General features: G+C 40.9%; 3 protein-coding genes and 1 long non-coding RNA gene across 4 annotated transcripts; 2 read left to right on the top strand and 2 right to left on the bottom strand.

The window, feature by feature from the left end:
- The first annotated feature begins 1,539 nt into the window (after positions 1-1,539).
- Positions 1,540-4,554, top strand: LOC308312901. The gene is made up of 4 exons (XR_013963819.1): positions 1,540-1,805; positions 2,340-2,424; positions 3,429-3,560; positions 4,020-4,554. It is a non-coding gene; the product is annotated as an uncharacterized lncRNA (long non-coding RNA).
- A 3,977-nt stretch (positions 4,555-8,531) lies between these two features.
- Positions 8,532-9,650, top strand: LOC308313378 (GTPase IMAP family member 9-like; the record flags this gene model as incomplete). Its single annotated transcript, XM_080760477.1, has 2 exons — positions 8,532-8,650; positions 8,800-9,650. Exons 1-2 carry the CDS (start codon positions 8,629-8,631, stop codon positions 9,648-9,650), a joined length of 873 nt encoding a protein of 290 aa, XP_080616603.1. The 5' UTR covers positions 8,532-8,628.
- Positions 9,651-12,376: 2,726 nt separating this feature from the next.
- Positions 12,377-14,538, bottom strand: LOC308312731 (GTPase IMAP family member 9-like). The gene is made up of 3 exons (XM_080759435.1): positions 14,430-14,538; positions 14,027-14,095; positions 12,377-13,908 (listed from the first exon to the last, which is right to left on the bottom strand). Exons 1-3 carry the CDS (start codon positions 14,437-14,439, stop codon positions 12,950-12,952), a joined length of 1,038 nt encoding a protein of 345 aa, XP_080615561.1. The 5' UTR covers positions 14,440-14,538; the 3' UTR covers positions 12,377-12,949.
- A 911-nt stretch (positions 14,539-15,449) lies between these two features.
- On the bottom strand, positions 15,450-18,776 carry LOC308312728 (GTPase IMAP family member 9-like). Its single transcript, XM_080759432.1, has 3 exons — positions 18,677-18,776; positions 18,022-18,154; positions 15,450-17,901 (listed from the first exon to the last, which is right to left on the bottom strand). The coding sequence occupies exons 2-3, from the start codon at positions 18,125-18,127 to the stop codon at positions 17,027-17,029; spliced, it is 981 nt and encodes a 326-aa protein (XP_080615558.1). The 5' UTR covers positions 18,128-18,154; positions 18,677-18,776; the 3' UTR covers positions 15,450-17,026.
- Positions 18,777-19,989: the final 1,213 nt, after the last annotated feature.

Genomic DNA, 19,989 nt, shown 5'->3' with positions numbered 1-19,989 from the left:
ATACATGTATACACAGGAGCATTACCTTTAATCATCCCAACACTAAAACATATCGTCATTACGTCACCATCGAAGACCAATTACACTCTGGCATTGGGTCCTTTAATACACATATTTCTTACGTCATCATTGAGAGCTAGTTACTTGCGCGCACCATGTAATCTTGTCCCAGCAAATCAGGCACAATTTGATGGACATATACACACCATGTAATCTGGTCCCAGCAAATCAGGCACAATTTGCTGTTTTATTTGCATACGCATCAAAAGTGGCGGGTTGGCTGGGATGGTGCATACGAGCCGGGCGAAACTATTACTTGCGTGCTCTGCTTGCGCAAGTAATATTAACAATACGAAAAATTATTGTGAATTTGTGACCAAAGGTCGCAGTTAACTATGAAACCGTGCGTTTTTTGTCACTCAAAATGCTCATACATTTTTGTCACTCAAAATCCCCCATATATTGTGCCCATCACTATGACACATCATGAGGGATGATAGTAAATGCGACCTGCTGTCGCAATTAAGCCCATATATGGAGATCCCTGATGTCATATATGTATATATGTCAGAACCTGTTCTGACATTCCATATGTTGATCCTTCACCATCCATTCTTCCTCTTCGATGTCTCCCTTTTGACTGATACCTGTCCATTTAAACACTAGATGGGCCTGCGCCAAAGTTATTTGCGCAGCCGCGCCCGGCAGCCGGCGAAAACTAGAGTTCTCCACAGGCCCGAAAATTAAGGCCCGGCCCTACTGTACTTCGGCCCTGATCAAACCCTGTACTCTCAAGACACTGCCCCCGCTGCCACCCGATCTCCATATATGGAGCTGACCTGTTCTGACATTATGTTGATCTGACCTTATCAAACGCTGTACATATAGGCCAGTGCACGTGAGGTCGCTTCTCGCCCTCAATCTTATTCACTTAATCTTACTGGTAATAGTAATAGGCTAATAGCTGTCAAATAATCTGTGAGATGCAGTGGATTTGAAATATAAATTAAGTACAGTACTGTATTGTACTTCTACTGACAGATCCACTGGACTCGAAACTTTCCATTTAAAAAGAAAAATGGTACAGTAGATCTTCCCAGGTAAATCGTGCCGATCTATATAAAAAAAAGAAGCTTCCAAACAGCTGTTTTTCTCTATACTTGAGAACTTCCATCACCCAGGCTTAGCTGAGAGCATGGCTCTAAATAAGAGTATGTAATGTCTAAGTTTGTAATTTTGTGAACTATGCGGCAGATAGCTATTTCTGAAGCTATGATGCTGACAGACAGCTATCAACTGAATCAAATTAATGGGTTAGGTTATATAATGATTTCCACCTGTAGGTGATATTATGATATCAACTTTGTGCATGTGCTTCAGTTTACAGTTATATTTGATGTTTTACTGAACATACAGGCTCCAGGATTGTTGCACATAGCATTAACCTCCACTAGATGGAAATGTTACACTACCAACATGATTGAGGTCCTCTAGAGTTTAGGATTCATTTTCCTAGAAAACACTGATGGGATAGTTTTGTTTCTTGGTAACATGAAAGTAACACTACAGGTAGGCCACTGCAGTCTGCAGGTAGGCTAGTAATCATTAACGTTAACTTGACGTGTGACAAGACAAAAGAGAAAAAGGACTGGGCAAATGTAAAGAGAAGCCAGATTGTTTGTACTGTACAGTTCACTAAGAGACCACACCTTCTGTTCAAGTTAAAGAAGAAAACAAATGTGGATGAAGGGGGTTTGTTGGGGAGGAGGTTGGGAAGTTTTACGCCACAAAACAGAATCAAACAGGTAAGTGATATGATATCATCTTTGGTGTAGGCCTATTCATAGTTTATACTGTAGTGATTGCTAAGTGGATTGGCTGTGAGACTAGCAAGGCTGTGTAGTTGATAAGGTGATGGGAGTGATCGAGATAAGCAGAACCTATGTTGAACACATAACTACATTATTATTGTGAATGTGTCTGACTGTGTATGTTGGCCTACTGGCCAATACTCCGTGTTGAGTCAGATTATTATATTCTATAACCAATTAAGGTTGTAACCTTTACGGGTTGTAGTATTTTGTTTAGTATTTTAGTTTTTTACAACTTCCATCAATCAAATTCACTGTGTAGCCTAGTGTAATGTACCATTGTTAACAAGGCACAGACATTGTTTTCCATATTGAAAAACTAAAAAGATTACTAATATTGTGACTCTCCCCCATGTTTTAATCATTTCAATTTAGCTCAATTATTTTGGATACAGTTAGTATCAACTATGCTAACCTAAATTAACTGAAATAAAGAGAAAATGATTTGACATGTCTATTTCCCTTTAGATAGGTCAGTGTCTATCATTGAGTACAAACCTGATGGAACAATCTTCGAACCACCAACAATCCACTGATTACAGGATGAATAGAAGTGAGTTTTTATTTCTTGAACCATATGGAGTGCTAGGATAACAGGGAGAGGGAGTCAGGAAAAGACCAAAATATATTTTTAAAGATAAGAAAGCAAATGTGATAAAGTGAGCAGAATTGGACGGTTTGGTAAAGCCAATCCTAAAGAAGATAGGATATTGTCTTATATTGTATATTCAAATATACAAGGGCCTACAACATGAAATTCAACTTTTCAAAAATTTGTGGTGTTTTTTGCGCTCCCCAATCTTTTCTAACCCACAAATACACAATTTTGAACAAACAGGCTTTCTCCATCACACCTCAGGCACAGCTCAACTGATTTGGTTGTACTGGTAGTGCCATGCAAGCATACTCCTAAATAGGCAAGTTAGTGGCCACCATTACAGAAAACGTTTTAGTACTCACACACACACACACACACACACACACACACACACACACACACACACACTTATTTTCTCCTTAGGACATACACTCATTTGTTTGCACCTGGACTAATCCGACCTTGAGCAGTTTTTTATGAGATTTCCCCTGGGAGTTGAATTTATTTTTAATACATTATTAAAAGTCACATTATTAAACACCGTTAGAGCCCGGACGGTTAGCTCAACCGTCTGGGCACCTAGGCTGCTGAGGCAGCCTGACGGCGTGCCGTGTCGTGTCTTCCCCCCATCTCTCTCTGCATTTCCTGTCAGATTGCTTTCAACCTATCAATAAAGCCAGAAAAAGCACCTTTAGAAAATAGAAACATTTATGAAGAAATCTCTTGGTAACGATTTCATTCGCAGATTGGTCAAATATCTGATAAAATTCCTTTACTATCAGAAGCCAGAAAGAAATGACATGGACTTCATGGTTATATCAGAGTGGTGATTTACAGTAGGCTCAAACCATCAGAAATACGTTTGAGGAACATAAACAATATGATATTCAATTTTAAGAACCGTTTTAAAATGCATGTATTACAGACACAGTAGTTCCTTTCAATATTCACATTTGCAGGTCCTAGTCATGGAGACTCTCAGGGACTGCAACAAAGAAAAAAAGGAGACATGCAGACACAACTCTTGTCCTCCTACAATCAAGACCTGATAACGGCCACCAAAGGATCTTTCCTCCAGGAAGCAACACTAGGTGAGTCAAGGAGAAGATTGTTTGTCCCAGTAAGAACAAATCAGTGAGGTGGCCATTTGACCATGCAGCAATGCAATGTGATATAATCGATAATGGAAGCCTAAATATAATTACAATACTTTATATAATATTATATATAATATAATTCTAAATAAAACATGTTGTTCAGTATATCTGACTGCTTGTATTGACTGATAGAAAAGTAGAAATGTGCATGCATTGCAATACATTGTAGAATAGAATAGAATCGTTACCTGGTGAATCATAATCAAATTGAATTGTGAGGGCAGTGTCAATGCACAGGCACTGTTGCAGTTTGTCCATCGGTGCGTGAATGAATTAATAATGTTTTTGGAAAGATCTTTCTATAATCACAGTCAACTGTTCTATATTTGTGTGTGTGTGTGTGTGTGTGTGTGTGTGTGTGTGTGTGTGTGTGTGCGTGTCTGTTCATTACAGTGCGATCCAATTCCAATGACGTGGAAGAGAGAGATCGCTACAGATACCAGTGGAGAAAAGAGGACAGGCAGCGTGTTATCAGTGACAGACTGGAGCTCCTTGTTGCTGTGGTTACAGGATTAATAATTGGCTGGATCAATAATTGGGTTGGTTATGATGGTGCATTAACAGGTGTTGTCACTGGAATATTGATATGGCTTTTTACTGGATTGGTCAGAAACCGCTGGAGCCCTTAAAGGAGCACTTCACCCATTTTCAGCCTTATCTTCAATTTTAAGTTTTTTATTCAACATAGAAGAGGGGTATAGACAGGGGAAAATGCAGTACATATGTTATGCTTCTATTTCTATTTTTGTACCCTGTATACAATTACATAGATTCTTGCTACCACATGAACAGAGTTGTTGATGCGGATGGTTACAAAACTGAAACAAAACAAGACAAGACAAGACAAAACAACCCCCCACCCTCCCACTTGGAACTTTGACCCCTCCACCTCCAGAGGGAGTGCAACAACCATGTACAACCCAGATTCGGCACAAACAATGGACTAAATTCAACAGTCATTAAGACATGCAAATCCGCTCTCAAAGGGCACCTACGGACGGCTGCAATTCGAAACTGGCCCCCGTCAAATCTGATTCACCCCCACCACCCACCCTTTTTTCCCCTCACTGTATATGTTTCTTTTCCCTTTTTACCTCCTTTATGATGAATTCCTGTTCTGTTCTTTGACTACCGGTATATAGAAGTGCCTATTTGTACGTCTCTAAATGTTTCGATGAATGAAGGTGGACCCTCTTGTAAACAAGTGTAATGCTTAATTGGGTCGTCCACTCACAGTTAACAGTCTTTGTATAGAGCGCCGCAGTCCCGCCCCCTTTCAGAAAAGCGAGTGGCCCAGGAAGTGGAAGCCCCATGCATTCTCCCATCGGCACTTTTAATATAATTTATTTAAAGACGGTTACGCCGCGGACAAAGCCATTTCGGATCGTGACGAATCATGTCAATGAACACAATATTTTGGGCCAAGACGAAAAATAAAACAAATAGTGTTGTCTCCTGACTTTCTTTTCTTCTTTCTAATGATTTGATCGTCCCAAAATATTGTGTTCATTGTCATGATTCGTCACGATCCGAATTGGCTTTGTCCGCGGCGTAACCGTCTTTAAATAAATTATATTAAAAGTGCCGATGGGAGAATGCATGGGGCTTCCACTTCCTGGGCCACTCGCTTTTCTGAAAGGGGGCGGGGACTGCGGCGCTCTATTGAGTTTGTGCTTGAAATGTACTGTAATTCTGCAAACTGTTAATACATATTTCAATCAATCAATCAATCAATCAATCAATCAATTCTCCTTTCAACGTATAGGTTTATTCTTTTTTATTTTTTTTAAATAAAATAAATAACTGATGCCCTATGGCCTATGGGGTGTTCGGAAGACTTGACAGATTCTTGAGAGCCCAGGAGGAGGTAAATCCTCCTGGAGAACAACGTAGATCGTATTTAATTTTCTCGAGGTTCAAGAATAACATGGCATCTTTCAGCCAATGGTCTGATTTAGGGGGGAGTGAAGATTTCTGATAAGGATCTAAATATGGCAGTCCAGTATTGTGCTAATCGAGAACATGACCAAAACATGTGTGTTAAGTTAGCTGGGGATATGTGGCATCTATCACACTCGTCAACACTGGTATACATTCAGCCTTATCTTCAAATGATTGCCTACTCCGTAATGCTCATTGCCTCCACCAGGCCGAAGGCATGGGGAGAAAGTATGTTTTGCACTACGTCCGTGTGTTTGTGTGAGTCCGTCCGTGTGTGAGGATCCGTCCGTCCGTCTGTGTACAGCTAATCTCCGGCACCGTTAACCCGGTCGATGCCAAATTTTGCACACGCACTCCCTTGATGGCAATGATGAACCTATGCCTCAAATTTTCCAGAACGGCCTGTTATAGCGCCACCAGGGTGCCAACTTTTGAAAAACAGATTCTGTCCAAAAATCTCGCAAATCGTTACACACTATCTCTATAGTGATAGTCACATGTTCACAGATCTGTCCGATATTTCATATTCCATTCTTATTGGCTAACATTGGCCTTCAAAGTTTGCAGGATTTAATTGCCAGTTTTGAACAAAAAGCCTCAAATCAGGAACGCAGCGTGCAATTTACGTGAAATCTTTCATGCACTTTCCTACCACGCTGAGGAATATATCCCACCCTTTTCACATTGGCCTGTTATAGCGTGGACAGGTGGATTTTTGGAACATTTTTGGAACAAAATGCCTCAAATCATCCAATTGCCATCAAAGGCATAAGAACAAATGGGCCACTTTTCACATTAAGCCTATTATAGCGCCACCAGGAGGCCACAACCTGACCTGCCCTGGTGGATATCTGTGCCCTGAGGGGCACTTTTTCTAGTTAATTATAAGATCCATTTCTGTCACTCTGACAGTTCTGAAACTTGCCTACCAATGAAATCATTGATCGGTTCCAGTATAGACTACAGCCTTAATTGCTCTTCCTGGAATATTATTATATTATTAATATGCTGAAAAGAAACCATTGTTCTTACAAAATAACCACTGAACCAAAAAGTAATATTAAAAAGTGTGGAATCTTTTTTTAAATGACCAAACCTGCCTGCCGATGATGTCACTGGTAGCAAGTACTCAAAATAATTATAAACAATGACAAAGAACGATAATGAATTGCAGCAGAGAGGAAGAAGAGGAAAACACAGTAAATTGATCATACATTGCTCATAAACTGAAATGTATAGGTAGCCTATGTGAATTAGTATCTTGAGTTGTATATGAACTGTAACTGTAACTGTGGAAAGCCTGCATACTATTTACACGTACTGTTAAGTTGACATATCTGGTCTAAAGCCTGCCTACGTTTCCATATCTGCTCTAGCCATGACATAGAAACTGCAAAGTGAATTAAGCCCAATCTATATGAACATGATTTTGTTCCACGCCACATTTTTTCAAATCTTTTTTTATAGGGCCACCATAAGGCTGTTTTTTTGTTTCCGGGAGTGGCCTGTTTTGCACAAGAAGCCACAAATCAATTTGCTCGCACACTCCCAGTTGGTGTAGCCCAAGGAAGATCTGATTACCACCCATGGTGGAATAAAAGTATATCTGCACAACAGCATTGCTTCTAAAAGTTTCTTCTTTCTTCTTTAAAAAAAAACTTTTAAAACAAAGAAAAGTGCCCTGGGTAGGTAACCAAGACTTTTTCCTTATACAAGGACATCACAAAACCATAGGTGTCTGTTGTGTCATGTGCATTTAGTGTTATATGGTTGGTTACTTTTAAGATACAGTATGTCCCATATAAGCTCCTCACTCGTTTATACCTTATCGGACTGATAAGGTTGAGATGTGTTCGTTGCTCTGTCTGTGTGAGACAAAACTATGTGAAAAGGCCATTTATGGAATGCTCCCAGGTTTTAATATGTGTGTCTGTCTAGTAGGGGGCGTTGCTGGAAATGAGAACCTTTTCTCAGTCTCAGCTACTACCCTGTGTAAAAAAAGAAAAGACAATACTGGGCTAAACTGTATGCAGACCACCATACTGTATGTTCATGAACACACAGAAATTATAGTCACAAACAAGACTATCAAGTATTGTACCATTAGGAATATCACATAGCTTTTTGACAATTGGGGTATAGTAGCCTACTTAAGTTGCTGTAATAGTAAAATGTTATGTTACTGAACATGTGGTTCATTCTGGAGACTACAGTGCATACAGTAAAAATATTAAGTAGCCCTACTATAGTACGGCTACTTAATATTCCTGTATGCACTGCAGAAGTCTTGCTGTATGCACTGCAGAAGTCTTGCTGTATGCACTGCAGAAGTCGTGTTGTATGCACTGCAGAAGTCTTGCTGTATGCACTGCAGAAGTCTTAATTGCTATGTGAGGCTTACTTCTGCCTTTGAAATGCAAATCCACGCAATGCGATATTGATACCCTTCTACCCTAATGGAAAGGGGCCCGGGGTACACAAGCACATGGCCGTTTATCCGTCCGCCTTCTACCAAACTACAATGTACAGTACAGTACGGTACCGTACCGCACCCAAATAGGCTGACTGAAGTGGGCACCCTGAACAAGTGGGCACCTGGACAACTGGGCACCTGGATGAGTGGGCAACTGGGCACCCGGACAACTGGGCACCTGGATGAGTGGGCACCCAGACAACTGTAGCCTGGCTAATAAACCAGACTAATCACACTGTCGTTTAATCCGCCGGCAGGCAATTATTTCGTGTCTGGCTTATTAGCCAGGCTAGGACATAACTGGCCACCTGGATGGTGTGGCATGGTGCTAGAGTTAAATTACAGGCTGCAGGATTGTTGCACATAGCATAATCCTCCACTAGATGGAATAGTTACACACAGCCAACATAATGGAGTTTAGGTTTCATTTTCCTGGAAACACTAAAGCTTGTTGTTTAATTTCCCTGCAACACAGAATCTGATGGAGAGAGAAAGAGAGAGAGAGAGAGACCAGACCACGAGACCAGTATTTCTTTGAAATCTGCATCGGATTCCGTGTTTGAAAACTCCATCCATCCAAGTTATTTAATGGAAGCTAAATGTTTTGGAGGTAAGTTAATTCAGCCTGAAGAAAAGTATATTTATTGTTACCCCCCTACTTATAATGGAGGTTTTCTTACTCTTGCTTACTATACTCTTGCTTGAACTCTTATTAAAATGTGTGTTTTATATTGTTTTTTTTGTTTGTTTTTCTGACAGACTCCCCCTCTGACACAAGGATTGTGCTGGTGGGGAAGACCGGGGCAGGGAAAAGTGCGACAGGAAACACAATCCTGGGCAAAAAAGTGTTTGCTACAGAGGACATATCCCTGTCTTCTGTGACAATCCGCTGCTCCAAAGAAATCAGCCATGTTGACAGAAGAACTGTCAGCATCATCGACACACCAGGGATCTTTGACACTGTGATGACAGCTGCACAATGGAAAAGTGAAATAGAAAGCTGTATCCATCTGTCCATGCCTGGACCCCATGTGTTCCTGCTGGTCATCAGCCTGAATGTGAGGTTCACACAGGAGGAGAGGAAGGCCGTCAAATGGATCCAGGACAACTTTGGGGAGGAAGCATCCAAGTATATTCTGATAATTTTCACATGGGCTGACAGGCTCAAAGGTTCAGTTGTAACCCACTTACAGAAAAGTCCCGAACTCATGGATCTCATCAGTAGCACCCGTGGGGGGTACGTGTTGTTCGACAACACACGTGAAGATAATCGTACTCAAGTCAATAAGCTGTTTGAAAAGATAGATGAGATCATGGAATGGAATGGAAGTCATTACACCAGCGATGTATACCAAGACGTACAGAGAAAGATGAAAACGGCGGAGGGATGGAAGAAGTGGGGACACACAATGGAGAGTGTGGGGTCTGGTCTGTTTGTGGCGGCGGCAGCAGTGTCAACCATAACCTGCCCTCTTGTGGGTGGTGTTGTCCTTTTGGCAGAGGAGCTAGCAATTACAGCTAGAGTGGGATCAGCAGTCATGGCTGTAACTGGAGGGGTTTCCAAATATCTCAGCAGGTGGATGAAACCAAAAGATGACCAACAGCCCTGACCGACTTTCATCATCGTGCGGCACTGATGGCCGAGTGGTGCCAGTGCCTATGGAGACTATATATGGACTTCGATGCTTGACAACGTTGACAGCGTCCCGAGTTCGATTTCTGAGGACAGAATCCATGTCACTCTCGACACTCTCCCTGTTTCCTGTCTCACTCCACTGTAGCCTACTATCAATAGAGGCAGAAACCCCCCCCCCCCCCCCCTGAGCCCTGACACAGGAGATATCAGTGATATTGAAGATGTTATTCCAATGAGTGAAATAAGATTCATTTAACAGCATTTTTAATTTTTCATTCAAATTCATGTATGATCTAAGGTGACTGTTTGGTCTTTCAACTTTTTCTAACTACAAAATGCTTTTTTTAAAGTGACATAAGCCTGACTGTAGCACCAGATAAGGTCACATGTCACATTAACTATATGCTTAACCACAGCACCAACCTAAGTAATGTCACATTACCATGAAACTTATAACATACTTTACTTTATGTATAATTCATTACTCAAGCTGAGTGAGCAACAACATGATCATTTCTGTACTTACACAATATCCTTTTATATAAACTTATATTACAAAAGATATGCCCATTTCTCTCTTGTATTTACCCAGGGTTGGGATGGCTTTGTTGCTTACCACTTCATAATTTTATAGTCATTCGGAAGCCTGGGCCATGTGCATAAACTGACCACACGAGTGGCCTATAAGAATAGCTGGCATGACAAAGAGCAAAGCAGAGCAAAGCCAAACAACTTCTTACCAAATCTGTTCATTTCTGTTATAATCATGATCGCCCATGGCTGTGTACTTGAAAGTGAGACACAATGTACTTGATATGTATTGTGTACTGACTGATCTGTATAGTTAGGCTACGAGAGACATCTCAGACATCAAGGTCAGCCTTGCTGCAGTTAGCGGTTATTATGTCTGATATCTTGTGGTCACGTCATTATGATCCAACACTATATATGTTCCCGTTTGTGTAATAAACTTTGTGAACCTTTAGGGTGATACTGTCTTGTGTCGCGTTATTGTTCTCCCGGGCCCGCCACCGCTGTCGCCGTACCCGTCTGTCAAACCAGACAAGGGTCCAGTATTTAGAGTTTACAACAATTTCCACAACAAGTTATACTGTAAAATTGATTTTCTGTTTACTAAAGAGATGGAGAGACCACTGTACTCTTCCCTTTACTTTCTCTTGTTTATTATTACGTGAGTTGCAAATGCTCCAAGAAAACTTCCTACAACCTCCAGGTAGGCCTCCAATCATTTTGCCTAATGTACTGTATAGCCTACAGTAAATCCTTTGAGTGTATCCAAATGTACAAGCACGTGCATCTTCCTCTGATTCTCTCTGTATCCTTCTCTAATATCTTTGTTGTGTATTGTATAGGGTGGAAAAAGATCCTGCGTTCCAAAGGATCCAATGTTTTTGTTAATACTTTTCAATGGTCAAACCACACAGACAGATTTACAAGGACATGCAACGTGTTGTGAGCTTGTAGATCGGTTATTTTTGCAAATTTCTGTGAGACTGTATTGTCACTCCCTCCAAGAACGATTTAGTTGTTTCTCTTTTACTGATGGTTTTATTAAGCTCTCACACTCAATACATCAAAACTGATAAACACAAAGAATAAACGATCAGAACAAGAACAAAACTTAAGCACATAAGCATAATGAACATGGAAATAAAATGTAACACATGGATTTACCTCACTGGCTGCATGATGAGAATTGAAGGGAATGGAATGACAGGAAACCCATATGAACAACAAACATCAAACTGTAACAAAAACAAATCGGATCAATGAAACTAATTTATCAATGAAATAACAAAATAACATATACACCTTAAATGTTGACAAAGAACTCATAACATTGATAAATAATACAATAAAACAAACCCTGGTTAATGACACGCTTCTCCCAAACAATTCTCTCTTCCGTCTACAAACTCTACATCATACATGGCATGATGGGCAACATGGCCACATGCGCCCCCTACCTTCACTTAATGTGGCCTGCAGGTTCTGAATACTGATATATGTTATTGATTTCAGCTGTTACAATTCGAAACATGGATAGAGATTTGCAGTACCAGTGATCCCTGGCCCACAGGTTGAGAACCACTGTTTTATCTGAATACCGGTCAAATTTAAACTCTAGGCGAGCCTGCCCCAAAGTTATTTACCCTGTACATTCAAGAAACTTCCCCCGCTGCCACCCTTAGATCTCCATATATGGAGATTACGGTGCACAAATACAATTAAATAGCGATATCAAGTCATTAGTAAACATGAAAGGTTAAATAGTGGAACATTTGCGTTTAGCATATTGTTGCTGTCGGGCAGAACCTTGTATCTCCATATTTCAGCTTTTTGTGTGATTCTTTTTTCACAGATGAATGCCATACTTTCTTGGAACAAGAGTGTCATGCAAAGTAGTGAAAGCCAATCTACAAACTCACAACTCGTCGAATGTGAGGCATTGTCAGCTTGTAGATCTGCTATTTTAGAAAATCTTTCAAATTAAAGTGAAATGGACGCTCCGGTGGCACAGTGGTAAAGTACCTGCCACCATTAGAACCAAATGGTTCTTTTTCTCCACTTCCTGAAAAGTTAATTAATTAATTCTTATAAGTTGTGTAAGAATTCATTAGTAAATAAATACGTTTCTTGTAGAAATTACATTTGAATAATAGTGGCTGTTCTCGGCTTAAATGCTGTTCATTCAAATGTGATCTCATGGCAGCTGTCTGCCATTGTCTCCCATTTCCTTAAAGGAAATGAGCTGTAATGATAATAATAGCACACTAGGACAACAAATCACTGTCACTCTTTTATAAAACCCTTTGGAACAAATACCTTGGACATGACATGAATAATCATTCTGAAACACTGAATGAAGCAGAAATATTTACAGAATTAGCTCATGAGAGACGTATGACACAAGACCACCAATTCATAACAATCACAGTTTATTAGAAATATGTTTGTTGTGTAATGACACAATCTAATTTCAATTAGGCTACCAAAACCACTGAAGATGTGAGTTCTGCCATGTTAAAAGCAGTTCTTGAGAAATCTATGAAAAATAAACTAAATAGTATGCTGGATTAAAATAGTTTGACACAGCATCAAAACATGCTGAACTCAGCACACACCAACACAACCCAATCCAACATATGCGCAGACACGCACGCTCGCAAAATGCTTATTCCTTATTCCTTAAATTCCTTATAATAATTTGGATATCACTAATACTGCTGAAGGTTCTGTACTCTACATTAATCAACAAGCATTAACATGTCCATTATTTGCATGGTTCCACTGGGACATGGTCTTGCAACAAAGCCTTTTCCACATGCAGAGAGCAGTTACACCACAAACAACTCCCAGCAGGAGTGTAGGAGCTCCTAGAGCCAGGGCTACTGGTGTGTTTGCTCCCACCGCTATTACTACCCCGGCTAACACTAGTACAACCCCGGCCACTGACGCCACACGTATGTTCTTGCTTTTACCCCTCTTCTTCTTTTCCCTCTCTTTTTCCTGCTGCTCCCTCTCAGCATCCCAGACTTTCCTTTCCTCCTCTTTCTTCTTCTCTTCCTCCTGTGTCCTCCGCTCCTCCTCCTCTCGCAGCCTCCGCTGAGCTTTCTCATACATCTCGTTGGTATAGTGCTTCCCACCGTTGTCCTGTACCATTTCCTTAATCATGGTGATGAGGTCTTTCACCTGAGCGAGGTCGCTCCTGTCATTGTTGTTGAAGGCATGGTACCGCCGGCCAAACGTGATGGAGAGCCTCCGCAGTTCCTTGCACTCCTTCAAGGCGTTGTCAGCCTTGCCCTGGTCTTTACACGTGAAGAGCATGATGGTGTACATGGAGGCGTCATCTCCAAAGTTTTCCTGGATCCACTTGACAGCATTCCGCTCCTCCTCAGTGAACCTTACCCCTAGCCTGATCACCAGCAGGAAGGCGTGAGGACCCGGGATGGACATCTTAACACACTCCTCTATCTTTGTCTTTACCTCTTCCTCGGTAACGACCGTATCGAAAAGGCCCGGTGTGTCGATCACCTGCACCACGGTCCCGTCCACTTCTCCACTCTGTGTCTCACAGTTCTTGGTCACGGACACAGGGCTGGGGTCCTCCTTGAAGGCCATTCTTCCCAGGATAGTGTTCCCTGTCGCACTCTTCCCTGAGCCTGTCTTGCCCACCAGGACTATCCGCAGCCCTCCGGACAAATCCAGACCTGCACAAGCAGAGGCAAAATAATTTTAGCTGCCTGGTAGTGATTTATAATTTGAAACTGACTCCAAGCCATATAAGGCTATGTATGTGGATGGAGGAAATTAAATGAATGAACGTACCATCGTAGCCATGACCACACCCGTCCGACCGTGGAAGAGTTCTCTGTTTTTTCTCTCTTAGAGGTATAGCTGCATGTGATACAAAATAATACAAATGAGCGGTGGGTCACAGCTAATGTAGATTACTGTGAACATTTAAAATATATTCTTCTCAAATTTCCCTCTGTGAATCACAGACACTGGCTATTTATTCACATAAATTCAGAACTTTATTGTCACATCACAGGTTTATAGGTGTAAAACATAATGTAAATTCTCTGTTATATAAGCTCCCATTGTTTGCAGTTTCAGAACAAAGGGGTAAAGAGTAGCCTACAGAAAGAAAGAATCAGAAAATAATTGTATAAATGGACACAGACTCATTCTTACTATATATAGTCCTGCATGTACTATATTGTCTTACCTTCAGCCATTATTTGAGCTCCTTCTCTGCGACTCCAAGATGACCACAGTTGTCCGAATCCCAGCTCAAAAAAATGTGAACTGAACTTAGACAAGCTCTTTGGCTCTGTACCCTCACATACGTTCTCTGCATGGGAAATGTCTGGAAGCTGTGCCTATTGAGAAGGGGCTTCCTATTTCCTTGTATTGTCTCCAGTTTTCATTTTAGAGTACACATCCCAGAGTGAGTGTCAACAACACAATGCATATTCTCAAGTCTCTGAGTCTACACTCTTCATCATACAGCCTCATGATAACCCTTAGGATTCTTCAGAAGAGTACACATGCAGGTAATTTTGGATGGAATTTGCTGAATTCTGCAACTATCACCATAATGACATTTCACTAAGGGGAGGAAGGGACCACACCTCTAGACTGCATGCATCCTCCCTTTGTGGAATACCCCTCCTGTAAAAAAATACCACCACAAGCAAGACCCTGCAGGCCATACCGAGACTGAGGACCAAGACCCAGGCCATACCTAGACTGAGGACCAAGACCCAGGCCATACCTAGACTGAGGACCGAGACCCAGGCCATACCTAGACTGAGGACCAAGACCCAGGCCATACCTAGACTGAGGACCAAGACCCAGGCCATACCGAGGCTGAGGACCATGACCCAGGCCATACCTAGACTGAGGACCAAGACCCTGCAGGCCATACCGAGGCTGAGGGAGGCAAGACTGGAGACCTGCATGGGGCCATGCAAGACCCACTCAAGAACAAGATCAGCATAATGTTTAATCCTAATCAAGAATCTAACCAAATAATATACAGATTTAAGTAAAATACAAATACACACATAAATGAGTATTCTTTGTTATCATCAATAATATAGTAACTATAAAACATTTGTTTATTTATTTCTAGTCCTGTTAAATGGAGAATGAGTGTAGATATGATGAGACACAACTGATTTCAACAAACAAATAAACAATATCTGTAGGAAATAAAAATTTGTGCTCAAATGAATACACAATGTTATATTTATACTTTATTCAAAGATATGCCCCCAAATGTACCCTTAACCAAGTTTATACACAGACAACACACACCAAAAATCATACACCATAAACTAATAACAATGCTATTCATGAACATAGTTTCACAAAATTGTAAAAGTTTATAGCTGCAAATGTACACTATTAATTAACCCGCAAAAAACATGAATATGTTCAAATCAAATCAAATCACCACCAAATTTCCCCAAAACAAATTATTGAGATAACTAAATCATACTAATCATACCATAATTAACCCAGTTAAGGGTTAGGAAGAATACAATTAAAATAAAGAACTGTATCAGCCCCAAGTTAAACAAATCAAGACATTCTTGAGCTTGAGAGATTCCCAGCGCAAAACCTATAATCATTAATATGAATGAATTAACAAACTGTTAACCCAAAAGCAGTGGTGGAAAAAGTACTCAATTGTTTTACTTAAGTAAAAGTATCAATACTGCAATGTAGAATTACTCTGTTACAAGTAAAAAAAAAGTCTGGAATTCAAAATGTATTGGCATCAAAATGTACTTAAAGTACCAAAAGTAGAAAGCACTCACTATGCAGAATGTGGCATTTAAAATTTTAAATGTATACAAATACTTTGAAAATAGCAGATCTACAAGCTCACAATGCATTGTGATGTGACGCATTGTGAGCTTGTAGATTGACTATTTTCAAATGGCCTAAATATAGGGCTGAAGTAGTTAATGTATGTTTTGTAATAATAATCAGTAACTAGTATAGGCCTACTAAAAAGTTTTCAAATAAATGTAGTGGAGTAAAAGTAGGCTACTATATGTGCCTCTGAGATGTAGTGGAGTAGAAGTAAAAGTATTGGAAAATACTTTTATTCAAGTAAAGTACAAACACCTCACCACGATAATAAAGGGCTGTGTAGCCTCTGTGTGTGCTGTGCATACCTTTGCCTTAACTCTTAGATTCAGAAGTAAAGATCTGAACACAAAATGTCACCAGCACAAGCAGGCTCCTATATGGGACCCAACCTTTTCTGTGTGACATGACCATAGCGCTGAATGAATATACACAATCTTATATTTATAGTACTTTATTCAAAGCTATGCCCCAAAATGTTCCCGTAACCAAGTTTATACACGGACAACACAACATACAAAATGGTACTCATAAACATATTTTCAAAAATCTTTAAAGTTTATAGCTGCAAATGAACCCGCAAAAAACATGGATATGTTGAAATAAATACAATGTTATCACCAACAGATTTTCCTAAAACAAATTATTGAGATAACTAAATCATACCTCCAGATACAAGCCCATAACTAACCCAGGGTTAGGACAAAAGCTAAAACGAAATAACTGTATATCAGCCCTCCAGCTGTCATTGTAAATGTCCAGGGGCGGATTGCCCAACGGCCCTGGGACTCCTGGCTTGAGCTACGGTTCCCCTGAGCTTGACCACGTCACTTTGCAGATGATTTAGTCAGACAATGTCATTCATTCATGTCACTAAAATAACCCCAAAGGACCGAAACCATCATGATACATTCACGTTACTGCAAGAATTTAACCCTCAGTTTATCCATATGGCTTCCAGAAGGTGTAAACGTCAAACAATTGAAGACATTCTTGACCTTGAGAGATTCCCAGAATAGTACCTATAATCTTTAATATGAAAGGGTAGCCTGAACCATATAGCATCAGTAGAGCAAAAATGCCATTTCCACACTTAGTCTTTAGTGCCTCTTCCCATCTGATTCTTTCTTCCTCTTCTTTTTTCTTTCTCTTTTCCTCCTCTTCCTTCCTCTCCCTCTCTTCCTCGATCTTCTGCTGTGCTTTCTTGTACATGTCACTGGTGTAGTGTTTCCCTCCATTTCTTTCCACCATTAGATCTATCATCTCAAGAAGTTCTTTGACCTGGCTATGAGACTTTACTTTATCTGGGTTATTGATGAGTGAATGGTACCTCCCCCCACAAGAGTCAATCAGTCCGTTTAGAGCTCTACTCTGTCTCAGATAGTCCTCCACTGACATGTCTTGCAGCTCGTCTGCATGTGTGAACAGAACTATGGTGTACATGGAGGCCTCAGAGCCAAAGTTCTCTCGGATCCATTTGATGGCATTCTTCTCCTCCTCAGTGAACCTCACCTTCAACCGGATGACCAGTAGGAATGCGTGGGGTCCTGGAACAGACAGCTCGACACACTTCTCGATTCTTTTTTTTAGCTCCTCTTTCGTCACGTTGGTGTCATAGAGGCCCGGTGTGTCGACAACCTGGATTTTCCTTCCACCAATTACCCCCTGCTCCTTCTGACAATACTTTGTCTCAGACTCAGGTGACTCAGACTCTTTGAAGACATTCTTCGCCAGGATGGTGTTTCCAGATGCACTCTTTCCAGACCCGGTCTTTCCTAAAATAATGAGTCTCATCAGGTCTTTGGGCTCCTCAGAATCTGTGGACAGTTGGAAAAAGAAAGAAGTGAATCAATGAATTAACAAACATGTGTCAAAAACGCATCATCAATAGTAACACTAATAAAGGTGACGGTCGCCTCTGTGTGTGCTGTGCATACCTTTGCCTTGACTCTTGCATTCAGCAGTGAAGATCTTAACACAAAATGTCACCAGCACAAGCAGGCTCCAATATGGGACCCAACCTTTCCTATGTGACATGACCATAGCGCTGACCTTGAATCACCACAAAAAGTAAAAGAAAAAGTGAAGATAAGAGTGTGATATTATCATTGCCGTGTCATAAAATATTTATCTCAGCTTTTTACAGATTACAAAATCATGCATTTTTAGGTTGGGATACCAATTTTATCCAATCAGGATAGAAAATGCATGCAGGATACAGATCACACAAGTGGAACTGTAAGTGATGACAAAATAAATGAGCAGAAGCTGATAAATGGCTACTCTCTCCTGATTGGCAAATATTTTATAACCTACCTGAAAATGTATTTTCTGTTCATTAAAGAGCTGGAGAGACCGTGAGACCCCTGAACAAACACTCTAGCAATCATTACTATCAGAATAACTTTGGTCCATAACTAAGTTGCAAATGCTGACTGGTACTCTCGACTTCCTGTGTTCTAATGCAAGCTCTAAATGCAACGGTAGCAACGGCATTAGGGCTATGGAGTATGGACCAGTATTAGGATTTAGTTATTTAACTTTTTAACAAAACAACTTTAGTTTTAACTCAAAACATATCACTTACCCTACCTTAATAGCCTTTACTATTCACAGACCTGTAGCGCTAGCAGGCAGCTCCTCCTCATCTAACAAGTGATGCACTGCTAGGCTCTCTTTTATATGTGTTGAGTTTCACTGAGCCTCCTCTTGCCAGCAATGTATTTGCCGTTTGGTTTCAGAGAAAATGAAACTGAACACAATGCTGGCACTACAGGGGAATTTCCAAAGCTGTGTGCTTGATTTGACAGAAGCTGCAGGGCACCATCTACTGGAGTAAGGAGGTATAGCATAATAATATCCAAATATCCAACTAGAGAAAAGTGTGTGTGTGTGTGTGTGTGTGTGTGTGTGTGTGTGTGTGTGTGTGTGTGTGTGTGTGTGTGTGTGTGTGTGTGTGTGTGTGTGTGTGTGTGTGTGTGTGTGTGTGTGTGTGTGTGTGTGTGCGTGCGTGCGTGCGTGCGCGCGCGCGCGTGCGTGCGTGCGTGCGTGTGCGTGCACACATGTGTGCGTGCATACCCTTTCCATTCTCTGTCTAATACTGTCTATCATCTAATTGTGTGCACAAGCTCTAACGGTGACCATGTCATTAGTCAGAAGGTTCATTGTTCCGAAATTACTATCCCTATCTCTATCTCTAACCCTAACCTAAACCTAACCGCAAGCACGGGAGCAAACCTAAACCTAACCGCAAGCACGGGAGCAGTGCATGTTCGGACTAAAGGGACTTCGGATCTATGGGCAGTTTCCGCTCTGACTACCCCAGTCCTTATCTCAGTGTCCCCACCTCTGCTGCTGTCAGCCAGTGACTGATCAATGTGTTAACTGACATGACCATGTCTCCATCATCAGTGTCACACATATTAACTCAATATTTTAACCATCATCCCTCATTTCCCTCACTTGTTGCATGGGCTATAAGCTAAAAAGCTATATTGGGGGGGAAATGCCTGTGGATTCATGAGTCATCATAGCTACAACAAACAGCAAAATGCAAGGCAATGAGACATGGGATCAAGTACATATATTTCAGCAACATTTTACAAATAAAAAAAGGAAGAAAAGCTAACTTTTTAAAACAAAAATATTATGCACAACCGGCCACCTTAATGGAAAATCATTGCCATCTACTGTGTCTCTCCAATTTTGTCTGCAGATTTCTTTGTTTCATCACTTCCAATTTCAGAGTTGTCTGCGGACCCCACTTGGGAACCACTGCCATACTGCATAACCTGAACTCACTCTACCACTGTGGGGAGAGACGTAACTGGCAATATCACTGTAAGCACTGAAAAGTAACCGCTTTGGACATACAAGGTTTCCACCCAACAGCGATGATATTATAC

Source organism: Protomyctophum bolini, assembly GCF_963924005.1.
Source record: "Protomyctophum bolini genome assembly, chromosome: 3".
Taxonomy (NCBI): Eukaryota; Metazoa; Chordata; class Actinopteri; order Myctophiformes; family Myctophidae; genus Protomyctophum; species Protomyctophum bolini.
Note: the sequence above shows the minus strand (reverse complement) of the source record. Positions and strands in the feature narration are given on the sequence as shown.

Bases quoted from the DNA above. Each gene is read 5' to 3' on its own strand.
- LOC308312728 (XM_080759432.1), bottom strand. From the start codon at position 18,127: ATGGTCATGTCACATAGGAAAGGTTGGGTCCCATATTGGAGCCTGCTT. The intron at 17,902-18,021 runs GTATGCACAGCA...AACTGTCCACAG, and splicing joins ATGCAAGAGTCAAGGCAAAG to ATTCTGAGGAGCCCAAAGAC.
- LOC308312731 (XM_080759435.1), bottom strand. The intron at 13,909-14,026 runs GTACGTTCATTC...CTGCTTGTGCAG, and splicing joins GTGTGGTCATGGCTACGATG to GTCTGGATTTGTCCGGAGGG.